Source organism: Erithacus rubecula (genome assembly GCF_903797595.1).
Source record: "Erithacus rubecula genome assembly, chromosome: 2".
Classification (NCBI taxonomy): Eukaryota; Metazoa; Chordata; class Aves; order Passeriformes; family Muscicapidae; genus Erithacus; species Erithacus rubecula.
In genome coordinates this window covers 39,526,564-39,544,794 of record NC_136685.1, presented here as the reverse complement: position 1 = coordinate 39,544,794, position 18,231 = coordinate 39,526,564, and the positions used below count along the sequence as shown (strand labels likewise).

Genomic DNA, 18,231 nt, shown 5'->3' with positions numbered 1-18,231 from the left:
GCTGCTACACATATTCTTTGGGTATGCAGTAATATTACAGTGATGGCACACTGTTTGCAATTTTTACTTAAATACTGTCTGCTTTCATGGCTGTATGGCTATTATTCCACAATAGGAGTGTGGAAATAATAATCCAAAAATCTTGTAGTGTTTATCCTGTGTGCCAATGCTCACTTATAGACACTAAACATCAATGGATCACTTGGTAGGGAAAGGACCTGGACATGTTGGGATGGAAATGCTGCCTGCTTGTGTTGGGTAGGTATATATGTGGGAGAAGGTGGGAACACCTTTGCAGGGTTGGAGTTTTGCTTGCTGTGGATAATCAATGATGGGGTGTATGGAAGCATCTTGGTGATGGTTTAATGATGATTTGGTGCAGCTTGTGCATAATCCCTCCCCCACCCATGACAAACCTTTTCCCAGTTGGGGCTGGAGGAAATGAGTAATGCTTAACCCATTTGTGTGATCAATTCACTTAAGCAGCTACTGTGAAATGTTAATCACAACTTTAATTTGTACTGCATTAGCATTTTGATTAACTTGTAGGCTTGCTAGCACACTTGAAGCACTTTTACTCATAGTTACAGCTCGGAAATGACTTTTTGATTAATTAAGTTTGTTAGACAGCAGCTGAGCTTCCTGAATGCTAACCTTAAGGGGCTAAAAGTTCAGTAGAAAGTTACTGGGAATAACTGTTGCTGTTGAAAAGAATTCTTGTGAATGCAGTCTAAAAATTTTGATTATTGACAAAATATTACATTCCTACTTTGAAACTGGCTTTAAACTGTAAAGAGGGCAGATATACCATGAGGAAGATGCTGTGTATCTTTCATAGTTTTGGTAGATTTCTGTAATATTTGAGACAAATACTGGCTTTAAGACATTGTTTATGTTAGGAAATTGGGATTTATTGCAAAGACATTATTATCAAAATCATTTTGTTCTTTTTACAGTTCACTGGTATAGCAGAGAATATCAATTTATTAATTATCAATTTGAAAATTAATTGACTATTGGGACTCAACGAGTTCTGAATATTGAGTTATGACCTACCAAGTTTACATTGCTGGTATCACACTCTGTAGCTGCTTTTATTTCTGTAATACTATTAAAAAGAAATCAGTGCGAACCCAAGGGTTGCATTCCACTAAATGTAGACAGTAAATGGTTTGTCCTTTCCCTGGTTCTGAAAATACTAATAATGTTACTATGGAGGCTAAAGGATGAATACAGGGATAGGAATCTTAGGAAGCAGCTAGGAAGGTTGTAATTTGCATACATCAGTGAGACCTTTATGATGATGGGAGAAGGAAGAATTAGTGTCTCGTAGGGGGTAGCAGAGCATATGGAAGAGGGGACTGAATATGCTTGTAAAAAAAGTGAAGTAGGATACAGAGGGCAGTATAAAAGGAGTGCCTCCTGAATAGGATTAATTACATCTTATTCACTATATCTCTGATGAAGTACAAGAGGGGGGTAGTCTGTAGGCTGAAACTACGCAGCTGTGCAAGCGTGATTTAACTGATCTGAAAGAACTCCTCCCCCTACCCAGATTAAAACATTTCTAAAAAGCAATTTTGGACTAGACCTCTGAATTTCAAAGCTTCTGTAGGTACCTGTTTTACTGATATATACAAAGGTAGTGACCTTGAACTCTCTGTAATACTTCTTCAAATAAATTCCAACTTTTCAAGTCAGTTGCTGTTTCTGAGATATGTAGTTGAAGCATCGTAGTCATGATTTATATAAAAACATGAAACTTGAAGTACATGGCATGCTTTAACATCTGAAAAAATATTTTACTTGTATTAGCAGAATATCATGTCACACGTGGTTCATAATATAATCTTACATATTGGAAGGCTTCCTACATTTAAAGCATGTGCAAAAAATTATTATTATTCTGAATATATAGTTTTAGGAAAATAGGTAAAATGCATACCCTTTTATCTACTATCTATAAATATTTGTTACACAAATTCTGTAGTCTTAAATAGATGTAAATAGACACAATTCTAATGATTTTGGTAGATCTATGGATTTAAACTCCTATATATAACTGAAATTTAGTCCTAGACAAAACTTCAAATTCATGAATAAAAGCACTAGAGAAAGTGTCATAGTCTGCGAAGCACTGATACAAAAAAAAAAAAAAATTTAAGAATAGATAAATTTTAGCCATGTAACTCACCCTGAGTGCACCTGATGTTTCAGCCCCCATCCACAAAGACATTGCCACCAATGACATCACTGTAGGAATTCAACTGCTAGCTGAGTAGTAGAATTACAGATGTAATTCTCAACTGGAAAGGCATTTCTTACATTTCTTTAGCTTACTTCTGTATCCAGAGTAGTTATCATTATAGCTTCATTGACACTTCCCTTAAATATAATTTATCCACAAAATATTGACATTTATGTTTACAGGATTTAAGTTGATATGCTTAGTATATTCAGAGTTATGTGACAGGTGACTTCAAAAAGAAGAAGAAATTATTCTAAGCAGTATGCAGTCTCTGTTAATGAGATACAAACTGTACCACTTTTAACACTTCAATAGCTTATCTTAAAGGAAAAAGCCATTGAAGTCATTTGGGTAGATCAGAAATTCTGCTAGTTTTAGTCTGGTCCCCTGCCACCTACCCAGTTATCCAGTGTACCTGACTTTCAAACAAAGGATGTGAAAATAATACCAAAAACAGTGTTTATAAAAACTTTGTAAAAATTCTCCATAATAAAGAATTTAGCAATCAGGATATTTTGGTAGCCTGAAAAGTAGGGATGAGTGGATATATTCATTATGGAACAATTTAGTGTCCCAATTTATTTTGAGCACATATAGGAAGTACTTGACACCAGAGAAAAGCAATGTTTTGCTATCAGTGAGTGTGCCACACATCACATCTTCCACATCCTGCCTCCACCTTTGCTTCCCCTCAAACTAGGAAATTATAAACCACCATTTAAATTCCAAGCATCAGTAACTTTGGCTAGAAAGAGACAGACTGTTAAATTTCTGCTTCACATTAGAAAGGTACAGTTTGATCAGTTTGAATCATCCTGTACCTAAGGATAAGCAGCTGCTGCTCCTGAAAATAAATGAAAACTTGATCATAGATGCTGAGGGTTTCATCTTAATGCACTCTGGGAATGATGACTGCAATAGCAAGATTTGGATTCAAACATTTTGACACTCAATTCCAAATGCCATCCGAACGAAAGTTTTTTTGCCATAATTGACATCTACATCACTGAGCTGTTGGTCATCAACACTTTTGTGCTGCCTCTGCCATGCTTAATAGGTTGTTCCTTCCCACATCAGCACAAGCCAAGGTGGTTTTGATAGTAACAGACGAAATGTAAAGGAAGTGTCACTAATTGCTGTTATTACTTTGTAACTGTCCCAAGTATGACACTTGGAAGGCTTAAGAGCTATTGCCTGAACCTTTAATGAAAACCCATCTCAGCATAGGCATCTGCTTTTATTCTCCTAAGCACAGAAGGAAGCCCAAAAACGAGGATGGTAAACATATTTTCTATTATAACAATCAATAATTCCCTTGACTCCATCTATTTGCCCCATTTATTCTACTTGAGGTTAAAAAGTGGTGGGCTTAGAGGAGTTTTGTTGGTTTGGGTTTGGTTTTTTATTAATTAATTTGTTGGTTTACCAAAAAAAGCCCATGTATTTCTTTTTTTCTGTAGTTTAAGAATCTTCATTGTTTCCTGTTTCACTTTTTGCACTCACTATCCTCTTCTTTTAAGTTTTTCTCTGTGATAAAATTATCCTGTGTTGGTTTAAATTCTTAGGCTAGAAAGGTAGGTAACCAATTGGTGCCATTTCCCAATTTAGAAAAATACTCTTAATCTGTTCCAATCTTACAAGCTGTAAGATACTTAGAATTTATTTACTACTTTGCAAAATAACAGCTTAAAAAGCCACAAGTTTCTATAAAATTATACTGGTTTTGACTTAAAAATAACAAAGTAAACAGGTAGCAACTAGACAAACTAGAGAGACTAAATACATTATTCATCAGATAACCTAAATATTAAAAACTTTGAATTTTTTGTGGTTTGTATAATATTCTTTGTTTGGTTGCTTATAGTTACATTTGGAGATTTGTTACCTTCAGTATTTATAGGAATTTCAGTAACCATTTAAATTTTAAGCATCTCTGTGCTTTACACTTAGAGGAAAATGAAATGTGTGGACGTTTCCAAGGCAGCAGATGAAACCAGCAAACGTTACCATTGTTCTGACTTTTTCACAATGTCACTGTCTTGGATTTCAGATCCAGATAGAGATGCTGTGAATAAATTCTATGGGTGAAGAAGCAGAAAATAAGGAGGAAAAGAGGATTTGCCATGTGGATTCATCATAACAATGTGGAACACAGAGTCTCACACACACAGGCTTTCCTTACTCCCTACGGGATATCTATCTGTAGGCCCCTATCAATTTCTAGGAGATTTTCTATGTGAAAGGATCCTCCAGTTAATTTCAAAGTATACCTTGTTTTAGATTTATCTTTCTCTTACATCTTCACTCTTCTTTTTCCCTTTTCAAACCTCTGTTTAAAATGGGGGAGAGGGATAGATTTAAAAAATGTAAACAGTGTTATGTGTTATGTCAGAAGCATTCTATGAAATACCACTGCTTCATGTTGGCTAAAAATAAAACTTACTGTATTCTTCTTGTCACTCATGAAAATCTATGCACTCTAGGATATCTATGCACCCATTATTCTTCACATATGCACAGCAGTATCATCACTGAGGAACATGATGTTTCAGGTTGCCAAAATTGTAGAAAAAAACAAGAATCACATAGTGGAGAACAGGAGGCAGGCACCAAACTGTCTCAGCAACACACAATTGTTCAGAAACACAGATTGTACTGTATGGATAGTCTTCAATATACTTTAAAATGTGAAATCAGGTAAAGAGCAACTCACCTTGAAGGTTCAAAGACTGACTCTAGTCTGAGAACAATTCCCTCCTTATGTGAGTACATGTCATTTGAACCAACATATAAATCTGCAGGCCACAAAGGTGCTGCTTTCAAGTGTGATTTCTAATATATTTTTATTTTCTGTTTGGTGAAAACAATTTTACACGGAAGTCACTTTGGCAAGCCAAGTGAAAGACAGAAAATGGAAACCAGTTAGGCTGTGTTGTGAGATACTGGTTCTAGGGTCATTAGGAATGTTAGAGTTTCAGGGTGCTGTGACTCTTCCTCCAAAAAATTGAATATTAAATCTGGATCGTTATTAGCTGAAAGGCCCTTTGTCCACAATTCATGAGGAATGAGACAACATTTGTGTAATACAGGGTAACACTTCAAATATTTTTCTAAGTGTCACTGATCTTATCACCTTGATCTGGAGAAAAAAAAAAAAAAAACTGTTGAAATTGCATTGTAAACTGCTAAAATAAACTGTGTGACTTGCCCAGGACTGAAACTAACTTGTGTCTTTAAAGTCAGTATTTCTCCAGAATCAGTGTAATTTAATTGAAATAGCTTTGCGTGTGTAAACAACTCCTTTGTTTAAAGAAGATTTCACTGTTTAGTTTGCCTTAAGTAAATGCTGCCTTTTGTTTGTCTGTAAAACATTTGATTAAATGTAAAGACTTACACAGACAGCTTCTCCTCATTACACTAGTGGCTGGAAAATAAGTTAAAATGGTGCACGTATCTGCTGCCTAAGTAAGTATCAAACAATATAATTTGTGTTTACAAGAAAAACCTGTGGAAACATCTGAAGCCTAGTCCTAAAATCAAACTACAATCCTCCTAACATTAAGATGGTATTTAAAAAGGTGTTGAAACTGTTCAATATACGAGATTCAATGTATCAGTGTTCCTTGCTTTCTTAAAAAATCTATTTTCTAGTATTTTAATCAAACATTAAATTCTCTCCATGGTGAACTACAGTTAAACATATTACTTTCTACTCTGATATGAATTTAATATGAGGACCTATACTTTACTGTGATCTTAATGTTATTGAACAACAAAATAAGCAAGACAACTAATATATTATATCATCATTTTTTTTCCAGCTGAAATGCTTTCATAAATCATAATGATTCTTTCAGTGTTCTGTAGACACTGTAAAAGTATCCTATATATCCAAATAGCTGCATTTGCTATTAAAAAAAGTTGAAACAAAAAAATTCATGTTTGGTCATTTTTCCATTGGAAGAACTCTTAAATTTACTTTCAGACTAACTAAACAAAGTGTAAGTCCAGTCAGGAAAAAAAGCAAGCAGAACCATTTTTTCATGTCCATAGGGCCACTTGCAGTGCAAAATCCAGACTGAATGAGCTTTAGATCTTTATGCTAATGGTACTAACAGTATGCCTCTTATTTGTACTGTCAAAATGGGAATTAGATGGAACAGAAACTCATGAGACATGGAATGCAGGATGATTTTTAACACTTTGAAATCTGATGTATAGCTGTATCGGGGGTTTTTGTTTGCTTGTGTTTTCTGTGTACTTTGGGAAAGATTTTCAGTATCAGGAGAGAGATGCCAAAGGAGAGACAGCCAAATATCTCTCATTCTCAAGACAGTCAAGTGTTTATAATGCAAAGGGTGAAATCCATTTTGTTTCTGATTGATTTTACTCACCATAGGTAAAATATAAGGTATTTTGTAAGCTTTCTTCAAGATTTCAACATTGTGTTGAAACAAAGTGTTAAACAAAAGCTCAAATACACTAGTCCAATTTTAGGGGGTTTTTAACTACTTGGTTCAAATGGAAATAATAATTGCTACTGGTAAATGACATTAGTATTACTTTTTGAAAAAATATATATTGGTGATGTTCTTAAATAGTTCAAGGATTTTTTAATAATTATGTAACTCTGAGAAAATTGTCATGTCAAAAAAGAAATAAATACTGCCATTAATTAACCTTTTCTTTAACAGTAAATGTTGAGATTTTTTTGAGTTGGGTTATGTCAAAGAGGGGTTATTTGTAAGGAAAAGATTCTACCTTCAGTTCTCACCCCCAAAACCATTGTGTAAATTACTTTTTCAGGAGTAAGAACCAGTGACAATGATAGAGGATTTAATTCATCTTTTTTCAAGGTTAATTCCAAAGGTGCCTAACTGCCATCAATCGAGGTTTAAATAAATTCCTATGTTAAGGCATAGAAATCACTGTATGTTAAACATTAATCACATGCTGTTCCTTGTATGAACCAGGTATGCAATTATATTTGCATTCCTTTTTTTTATTATGTGTCTCCTCTGCTCAGGCAATGCTGGATGTTGCAGCACATCATGGCTGGCTGGTGACTGCTCTGAACATAACCAACCTGGTGCAGATGGTGGTTCAGGGTAGATGGATACATGACTCATCCCTGCTTACTTTGCCAAATATAGAACTCCAGCACCTTTACCTTTTTCGGTATGTAATTCTTTTAAGTATTAGCAGGTTTCCAATTTCTTTCCACTTCCCACTGCTGATTGTGTTTGAATGGCATTGTTGTGCCCCAGAAAGTTCGTTGATGAATCAGAAGCAGAACTCTGCCTTTCACAGTGATGCTTTCCCAAATGGATTTTCTGTTTCTGTTTTCAATATTCATTGATTAATTAACCCCCACAGATTATTTTGAGAATCATGATTCCAGACAAATCAGCAAGAGACCACTGGAAGGGTTCCAAGTCCTAACAAATCTAACACTGTATGTTAATTATCTCTTTATTTTAATCCATTATCAAACTACATTAGTATCCATCTTAACATTATAGATAATGCAAAGCTCTATAGATGCTTCGATGATGCAGTAATTAATGCTAACAAAAAATAAATGACCACCCTTTAAAAACAGAATGCAGTATTGAGTTTTACCACCAAAACAACTGAATACAAATGTTTGCTTTCCCCCCCGGGCATATGTTTTGCTGTCTGTATCAGGAAGTGGAGCCAAGGCCAAAGGAAGAGTGTGCATGGAGGTTACCAAGGACCTATCGAGTGTCTTCCCGAACTAATGGCTGCCTGTGAAGGAAAAGAGAATGTTTTTGCTTCCATTGTGGACAGCGAGTTGCAAGCAGGACACATTTCACAGGTAACACTTTCTATTTGTGACCATTATCATTGTGATTGGAAAGGAAGAGTAGTTGGGCAAAGACTTACTCTCTCTCCTTCAGTAAATACCATGTGACATTCTGTATAAAGTGCAACGCATTCATTGCTCTAATTTCAAGGTACTGCTGGCTTTACAAAGGTTCTTCTCTGCCTGCTTTCCTTATATTACTCTCACTTATTCCCTGCTAAGCAGTAACAGACTCTGGTTTATGGCTCATATTACCACATCTCTCTGCTCTAAAGATGCTTCTCCAGGTCATTCAATCTGCTGAGTGTTATCCACCTTTTCATAACTCTGCACTAGGAATACATGCATTGCAAATGTCATCATAGCTGCTTTTTGAAGTGGTCTGTCAAACACCATTTTTTCTGACGATCTCATTTTCTGTTTGAAACAGAAAAAGGAGATGAAAATTTCATACTTCACAGGGAAGGGGAAAAAAAAATTATTCCAAAATGTTGAGCTGCTAAAGTCTTGTTTTCAGTTTGATTTTCAAGGCATTTGCTGCAAAGGATAGCTATATTCCATAGCATTCATCACATTCTAAGCCTGTTGATTTTGAATAAATGTAGGAAAGATGAAAACTTCAAAAGCCATACTTCACATGTTTTTATTTGAATGTTTAAAAGGACAGTTTGACTGTTCAGCTTCAGTTAAACCTTTTACTGATATGCAAACAAGAAAAAAAAGTACTGAAATGCCTATAACAGACATCTGCATTTGTAACCAAATTATCATCAAAATTTTGAATTAAGAAAATGTATTGACATCAAAAAAAGGCTTCCTTTAACAACAGATTTCTAACACAATACACATTGATTTCAGTCCAACTTTTAGATGTGATAAAAAATTAGAACATTGTTATAATTAGTTCAGGGAGAACTCAGAAGTAAACTTACTTAATTTATTTGCATAAATTGCCATTCTGTTATCTTTAAAAGCAAATGCAAATTGGCTCTGTCTGATATGATGATGGTTATTTGGCTCAAAAGTGCTTCAATTTGCGTAGCAATCTGGTGTCGTCTCTGCAGTGAGGCGATCCCAGGTAACATACAAATCCTGAATTATTCCAGAAATTAGTATGTTTAAAGCATCAATTTAAGTGCTAATTGCAGTAGTAATGAGAAAAAGCAGTACTACTGTGAGATTTGCATCTACTGCCCCATCAGTATGCCTGGAACGGCTGCTGACTGGCAGAGGATTTGGCTGCTAATTAAATAATTGTATGCATGGCAGTGTTCTCGTCTGATTCAATAGATGAAGATTAATCCTCAGATAAATATGTTTGGCTGGTATTGAAATGTCTTAGCAGTTTCTTCAAAAATAGCTTGTGTGTATGTGGTGTGTACGTTCACACTGCGAGTGACTCTCTGCCTCCATATATCTATGTTTGTAAATACAGATGCATATAAAGGGAAAAACATAATGTCTTCCCATCATGTGTGGAGAAAGTTTCATTTCCATGAGCTGGGAATGGCTGTGTTGGTTATAGCAAAGCCATGACTGTGTTGTGCAGGGCACTACAAATGTGAAACCTTTATACCTATATGTTATATTGCTTGCAGGTTTTTTTACAGAAAAGAAAAACCAAAAAAACCCCCTATTGTAATACCTTGTACAGAATTAAAATTCATATTGGGACTGCCTGTTGAGTATCTTCATCTGGAAAATCTTTCAGTGTTCACATAGACGGGCCAACCCAAGAGAAAAATTCTTCAGCATCTGTATTTTATGTTTTCTATAAAGAAATAGTATCAGACTACAGAGTTAAGCTTAGCCTTCTGGCACTAGACATGAACAGAGTCAAATAAATTGATAAATTTGCCACTAAATTACCAAAACCATTATTTTCCTTAAAAACCTATTACTTCTCACTCGAATTATATTGAACCCATATCTTAAAGCTAAAGATTAGCAAGAAACTGGTAAAAACAGCTTAAGCTTTACATAAATTTAAGGCAAATGGGAAAAGGAAGAAATTTTACATTTGGAAAGAAGAAAATACCTCTTAAGCATATTGGTAATTAATTTAAAATAGCAGCTCTTGAAGCTGCTCATGGGTTTGGAATATTAGACTAGGTCCTGGGGAGACAGATTATTGGCAAAAATAGTAATGATGTTCCCAAAGGTTTGTGAAATTTTTTTTATTTTATTATAATTTGAATGTATGGGTATGGTAGATAAATGTGTATGTGTAGTATATATGTGCATATATTGGATATGTTGACATATTTAAAAGGAGGTGATATGTGTTTGTGTCTTCTTACACAGCAAAAAAACCCAGTAAAATTGTCAAAAAACATCTAAGTGACATGGGAGCCTGAGTTGAATTTTACAGAATTTAGTGTTATAATTCCAAACCTCACTGAAAGTCAGGGGAACTTAAAAAGCTGACAACCTAAATTCAAACTATTTAAACTAACCTCACTCTTTGGTCAAAGCTCCATGTTCCAGTGATTCATTGTAAATCATATTTCTTTAACAAATCTCTTTCCGTTTGTAAGTCACTCAGGCATTAAGCACCTTTAAAATATTGAGTTGATATTGATATTTTTGAAAAAGAAAAAATAAACTTCAAGATTGAAAATAAACAAACATTAGCTCGACTACAGTATTACCTACTTTTACTCTGGAAGTATCTGTTCCTGTAATTTTTTTTTTTCATTTTCACCTACTACTACTTGACTTTTTTCATTAGTGAGAAAAGCATTTCTTCATTTTCCTCACATTGCATGGATGATAAAAAGGCAACCTGCTGTGCATATTGTATCAATGATCAAGCAGTATTAACTTTGCCTTTAATTTTCAAATACACAAGATCTGAAAAATCAGGGAATCATAGAATCCTTTAGGTTGGAAGAGACCTTTTAATATCATCAAATATAACTGTTAATAGCCATCATAGGATGACAAATTAAATCTACTTCTTATCTAATTAGAAATGTATTTAGAGTTACTTTGGTTTGTTTGTAAACTTTGGTTTATGAAAGCTGCATGAGGACATGACAGCCTTTGGCAAATAGATTGTGTTGGGGTTGAGTGATATAAAACAGCCCAAATCATACTCTTCACCAGGCTATGGTAAGGGTAACAGGTAACAATGCTACCAAAGGAGTTAATAAATTTTGACTTCTGCTGAAATTAAACTTTTTATTAACATATTTGTAACAGGTCTTCTCCTTTGAGAAACATAAAAGCTTTCAAGGCAAATATCTAAAGTACAACCAAAGAGGTTATCACCAGGTTGGTTTATATCCAAGAGGGAGGTGCCTCTCCTGATCTCAGCAGAAATACCCTGCTTAGATGCACAGAGATTCTCACACAGTGGGTACCCTAAATTTCTTCTTAAAAACCTTTACATTCAACATAAAATCATTTGCCATTTGAGATGTTACTACTCATTCAGTGTGATCTGCTGGAGGTGGGTTTAGTAGCCTTGTGTATTAAATGTATCATAATCCTGGCAACAAAGAATAGTCAAGAATGTTAGTGGTATTTTTTTCACCTTCTTCAAAGTGCTGCCATTTTTTCCCCATTTCCTTTCAGAGGTGGGACAAAGAGATGTATTTTTTCCCTAAAGTCCTAGCTGGTTAGTTTCTGTTACAACTTTCCTGTTGTTTCCTTGCTAAGACACCATTAAGAGCATTGGTGCAATTCATCTGTGCCCTGTGCTTTTACACTGCAGCTCCTGAGCACGCACAGCTGGCCCTCCCCACCTTCGGCACTGAACGGACACAGCTGTTCATGCAATACACACAAGAGAGGGGAGAGAGAGAGATTAGTTTGTAGTGAAACCAGTTTTTCATTTAGTCCAGCCAGGCTCTGGTAATGCAGCCATTTTAATCCAAATAAGCCTGTGCTGCAGCCGAAATGGGCAGTCCTGCCCTCCCCGTGCCGCTTTCACCTCCGCTGACCCAGCTCACGCACAGCTGCACAGCCCCCGTGTCTGCCTCGGGCAAGGAGGTGGGAACGAGCATCTGGGGACAAGGGGAGAGGAGGAATCCTTTCAACCCTCCCACTGACAGTCAAAATGGCCCATAGCCAAGTGGCTACATGAATGTCTGTGCCAGCAGGGGAGGAGGCTGGACCACTTCTTTCAGTGGCACTGAAGGCTCATGCTTATTCAGAATCACAGGATTAGAGAATATGTTGCCACAATCAGCCTTAAGCTGATCTAAGATCATGCTGTCACCAAAATGATTAGCAAGCTGATCCATCTAGCAGCACAATCCCAGCATGGCAATGCCAACATACCAGGGATGGAGAGGGGCACAGCAAGCTGGTAGGGAGAATGCTGGAGAGAGAGAGAGACAGCACCACCTTTCCTAGGGCAGTGTGACCTTAGGTCTGCTTACCCTGGCTGCTGTATCCTTAATTATGTATGGACATACACTATTATTGTCAGTATGACTCCATGTACTATTATTGTCAGTATGACTCGTGGCAATGATGTCTGCAAAAAGCAAACTGAGCTTTCATTAGGCCTCTAGGCTTCCAGCACAGAAAAAGTAATGAGACACATCAAGCATAATCTAAATGAAAGTACATTTTGTTGAAATACTACATGGTCAAACCCATACTTGAAAAATAAAATATGCTGTAGTCTTTTTCCAGATAAAACATTTCTGTTCCATGCTATTGCCCATGTGACTATGCCTACCCTCTTCATTCCCACAAGTTCCCATTTTGGCATCTGATGGCTCTTTACCAAGACCAATATTCTTATTTCATTCTTCTCCCTCCCGCCCTCTAGCTTTTCATATATGCTGATTCCTGTTCTTTTCTGGGGATGGAGAGGAAAGATGGCAGGACAGAGGGTGATTCTTGGTATTTTGTTTTTTCTTCTAGTGCCATCCTCATCTATCTTTTTCAGCCATAGAAGGGCCACAAATCACTGCCTCCCTTCCACAGCCTGTTTCGTAACAAATTTCATTGCGCGAACGTGCTGATTTTCTTTTTACTAAATGAAAGCCTACATTGTTCCCTTCCATTTTTGTCACAGCTTCTCAGAGCTGCTTTTCCTTGTCTGATAGATACCAAAATGAGAGAAACATAGGGCTGCATATTCAGGATGCCTTTTTAAGGTTAAGAGAGTGTCATGTTGAGCTACACAGATTGTATCCTCTGAAAACAGTTCTCTGCACAAGGATGAGAAAGTTGAGGACCTGTTGCAGCTCAAGAGAGACCATGGAGACTTAAAATTCCTCAGGAAGCCTCTAAGAAGGAGAGTTCATGAAGATCGATGCAAGAAAAACTCAAAAAAAAATAGGGATAACTTTGGATATGCAGTTGAACTTTTGGTTAATTATCTGAACTGATCCTCTGAACTCTCTGAGGTTTGCCTATTGCTAATTATCACTGCAGTGACTTGTTCTTTATGGATTAGGCTAAGGAAGTTTAATTTAAAACTTAATTATACTAGTTTTTAAGTGGCTTATAGGGGAAAAATACTTTAATCAGGAGCAGTAAAGATTTTTTCTGTTTTCAGACATCAGTAATCTTAGTAAGACATCTGTAATGTGCCTGAGGAGTTCCACATTTGTCTTATTTGCTAGGAAGAAAGTAGCATAAGAGGTTAATGAAAAGTATTTTATGCTTATGAATAAGAGTTGTACAATTCCATATATTCTAATACACAATAAAATGCTATCAATATAGGATAAATATGTAGACTGCACATTTAATTGCTATTGTAAGAGTGACTTGATATAGATAATCTTGTAATCCATAGGGAACTGTTTTTTTCTACAGGCTTGGAATTTCTTGTGCCGTTTGCCAATTCTGAACGTCACTCTGAGCATTAAGGGCAGCTGGGATGATGCAGTTCAACCACAGAAGGAAGTACCTGTTCCTTCTTTGACAACAGACACACGAGATGACAAGAGATGGATCAAACTGCATGCTGATCAAGAGTATGTGCTCCAAATAAACCTGCACAGAACCCAGATGGGGTACCAGGTAGACTTATTTATCATTTCCTTCCCAAGTGCACAAGTGTCCAATAATCAATTTAAATTGTCAATCATGCTTTATACAGTATAATAGGTTTATTTATGGTTTAAGTATTATGTAAGTTATAAACACTTTCAAAGCTTTTTCTGTAAAAAAGAAGAAGAAAACACTTGTTTGTTCAGGTTGCCACAGGATAATAAGTAGACTCTTAAGGTAAAATCCTAGACCAACTCAATGAAAAAAAAAACCCAAACTAATTTATAAGCTTTCCAATTACATTCACAGATGCTTCTAAACTGCATACCAGACTCACACCTATAGATATGTTTCTACTTGTAACACATCCTCAGGCATTTACTGAGAATATTTTCCTTACGTTTTATATCTGATGCTTTTTTGAACAGCTCCTAGAACAACTTCCACATAAAATTCTTTCCCAGTACATTTCCCCTGCCTACATTTCGGTCCCAGCCCTTTGCCCATTTAAAGCACATCCCTTGCCTCCTGGGCTGCTCAGCTTGCTGGGCCCTCAGCAAATCTTGGTGAGACAAGGACCTTCAGGTGCTGCACTGCTTTCCAACTGCACCTGGCTGTACCTGCATGTCAGCTCTGAGGAGAGCTGCCTTCCTGTCAGGCACTGCTGACTCCCTTATCCAGGCCTCTTTCTGTCATTTACATACCATGAGCAGCATAGCAACCACCATGGTTATAATTTTGCTCATTAATTTCTCTAACATTTCAAATTGTTCAGAATTATAATTATCAACATTTTTGTTAAGATGTAAAGAGCTCAAGATAGAAGAACAATATTTCTGGGTGTTACTTCTGAGACTCTTAAGACAATTTCATTTTGATAATAGTGGAGATACATGTGTGCTGTTGAAAATCCTGAAGTTATCTTACATTAGTTAAAAATTATATTGGAAAAGTATTCTTGTTTCCTAAAAGACTTTTTGTCCCAACTACAGCAGATTCATCATAGTTGCAAGGGGAAATGCTTTTGTTTTAGGAGGAACAAAGGGCCAAAGCTCATCCATGCATCATTCTATTTGCTTTGCCAGTTACTGACAGAGACTTTTCCTAAGCAGAAGCCGTAGTAGTGAAAGGAGCAGAAACATTTCACACAGTGATCACTGTTTTATAAACCTCTCCTAGAATTTGATCCCTCTTTTGAAAAAAACAGCTGGATCAAACTGTTGCTAAAGCTTCTGTGCTGTAATGATGTTTCTTCTTCCATATAAATCTTCAGTAAAACCTTTTCCTCTACAAAACACGAAATGAATGTTGATTAAGTGTGCATCATTCTGTCTTCAGCTTCCAGAAATAAATCACTGAAATAATCTTCCCTTTTGCTATATCTAAGTCCAATGAATACTTTAAGTGCTGGTTTTGTCTTTATATTAATCTTGAATAAAATTTATTAGATTTATTTAAAGATGCTAGGCTTACAATTAACCCTTCTGTATTTGGAATATATTAGGTAAAATTACAGAAAGGGAATAGTATTTCCATTCAAGTAGTTTACTAAATAAGTGGAATAATATCTTGAGTTCTGGATTTTTCTCTGTGGATTGTGATTTTTTTTATTTTTTAACCCTTCTTCTGGAAAGAAACAACACTATTTTAGTCTGACTAATAGCCTTACCTAAAAATTGACAGCAATATGGTTTTGAGGTGTTTTTCATTCAAGGAAAAATACAATTTTGGAAAGGTGATTTCTAGTTTTCTTAAGCTGTTTCTTTTCTCCAACAGGGAAAGCAGGACAGTAAAGCAATAGCTCCTAGATTCCCCAAAGTTAAGGATGAAGGATGGTTTTTGATACTGGGAGAAGTTGATAAAAAGGAACTCATCGCCCTGAAAAGAACTGGATATGTCAGAAATCGAAATACTGTTTCCATTGCTTTTTATACTCCGGAAACTCCTGGAAAGTATGACAAACTCTCAAATTTTCCTAGCTACTATGTTTTCCGAGTAGTCAAGACCCAATTCCCAAACTAACAATGCTGCTTTTACTTTCCAGGTGCATCTATACCCTGTATCTCATGAGTGACAGCTACCTTGGCATGGACCAGCAGTACGACATTTACCTGAACATTGCACCAGCACAAGGCACCACGGAGGGGATGGAGGGCAGGAGCCACCTGGCTCTGAAGTAAGGCTGGCTGCAAAGCCCACTCAGTCAAAAGAACTGCTCCTGCAACTAAGACATCTGGTCATTCTGGGACATCTGAAAATGCATCTGCCTTAGTGGAACCAACTTCAAACCTCAAGACAACAGGGAAAACGAAAGTGACTGCTGTATTAACTCTGATGACACCGAGTTAGCCACAGTGGCCTTACTCCTTTGTGAGGATTTGTCTTTTCTTGTTTTATCTTTCTTCTCTCAGAAGTCAGATTGTTAGTTGAATTTTGAAACATCAAAATAAAAGACTGAACAATACTGTAATTTGTGCAAATTCAGGGCTATCGTCTTCATTTTGAAAAGTGTTCTATAGCCTGTCTATTAATAGCATTGAAATGGCCAACTTTTTTAATTTATAGGGAAAAATACAAAATTTGATCCAAGAGCTGCTGCAAATATTGATGGATGTGTTATATTTCATGTTTAATAAAAATATTCCCAGAACATTTTGCACTGTATTTTTAGGTGTAAAATATAGGAGATGTAGTAACAAAATCCTCTTCATGCATAGTACATTTTGAAAATGATAATCTAAAGAAAAATTTCACAAATTTATTTTTATTTATTTTATTATATGAGCAGTAAATCTAGTTAGAAGGGCAAGCTAAATCATAAAAAAGTATTTCCAGTTAGCAATGATGCAATTTATGTAGATAATTATTAAAGTTTGCTTTTTACATGTACGTACATACATATATATACACACAATATATGATACACTTGCAATTCTCTTAGTGTTTTTTCCTAAATCTTTTAAGACTAACTAGGGCTTGGTGTTAAAGTGGGTGACTTAACTTCTGTAAATAAGAGGGCATGAGGCTCCAAAAATGGGGGTTTCAACAGGAGACAGGATGAACAATGAATAGTTCTGGCAGGCAAAAGGTATTGTCTAAGACATGCCCAGCTCTGTGATAGTACCTGCAAGGCATAAATCTGAAGGCAGAAGGTAGCAGCATCTATCTTCTGATGAGACTACACATCCTGAGGCCAGTCCTCAATCTTAAGAGGATTCAAGATGCTGGGCAAGTACTTGGAGCCATCATACAGAAACATCAGTGCATCTTCATCCAGATACACTAGAAGTTAAACTGAATATTAGTATTTTCACTTGTTCAGCTTTGCACTGAGCTGATAAGCATTACCTCTCCAAGGGATCATTTTGCTGTCATTTCCATTGCATTTCACCAGATGAAAGAATACAGCAGAGTTGTTCCCAGAAGCGTTCCAGGAAAAATGACACCAAGTGATGCTGCACTGACAGAGAATCAAAGCATGGCTGATTTTAGGAGGGGCCTCTAGAGGTCATCTGGTCTAATTCCTTTCCTCAGGCAGGGTCAGCTAGAGCTGCTTGCCCAGAATCACATCTCAAAATATGGAGACTCCACCACCTCCCTGGACAACCTGTGCCAGGGTTTGGTCACCCTCACAGTAAAAAAAGGTATTCCTTGCAGTTCAAGATGGACCCTTCTGTGTCACCAACAGCTGTGCCTGTTGCCTCTGGTCCTGTCACCAGGCACCACTAAAAAGATCCTGGCTATGTCCTTATCAATGTCTCCCATTCAGATACCCATTGACAAGATTTCTCTGAGTTTTCTCCAGCTGACCAGTCCCAGCTCTCTCAGCCTTTCCTCAGGTGAGAGACGGTCCAGCCCCTTCATCATCAATTTGGTGGCCTTTTGCTGGACTCTAACAATTCCATGTCTGTGCCCCAAATCAGGCAGAGTGCTCCACTAGTGTGGCCTTACCAGTGCTGATCACCTCCTGACCTGCTGGCAACACCACCCTGCAGCAAGCAGAAGGCTGGATGATTTCAAAGGCTCAACAGTTAACCAGTAATTTATTTCATATCTGGCACCTTTAAATTTTGGGAAGTGATTTTAAAATTATCAATTCTGTACCTGAGTGTATTCATCCCCTGATGGAATTAAAAGTGTTATATTCCATTAATATAGGTAATATATTACCTATAGAAATGTGCCTAAGAAATAA

General features: G+C 36.5%; 1 protein-coding gene across 2 annotated transcripts in view; it reads left to right on the top strand.

Moving 5' to 3' along the window:
- The window catches only part of ASCC3 (activating signal cointegrator 1 complex subunit 3), a 249,066-nt gene extending 232,380 nt beyond the window's left edge, over positions 1-16,686 (top strand). For both annotated transcript variants that reach the window (XM_079327712.1, XM_079327713.1), the window contains exons 38-42: positions 7,275-7,426; positions 7,937-8,087; positions 13,860-14,066; positions 15,813-15,988; positions 16,081-16,686. In XM_079327712.1, the coding sequence (XP_079183838.1) occupies positions 7,275-7,426; positions 7,937-8,087; positions 13,860-14,066; positions 15,813-15,988; positions 16,081-16,216 (822 nt within the window). In that variant the 3' untranslated portion in view covers positions 16,217-16,686. The remainder of the gene's footprint in view (positions 1-7,274; positions 7,427-7,936; positions 8,088-13,859; positions 14,067-15,812; positions 15,989-16,080) is intronic.
- Positions 16,687-18,231: the final 1,545 nt, after the last annotated feature.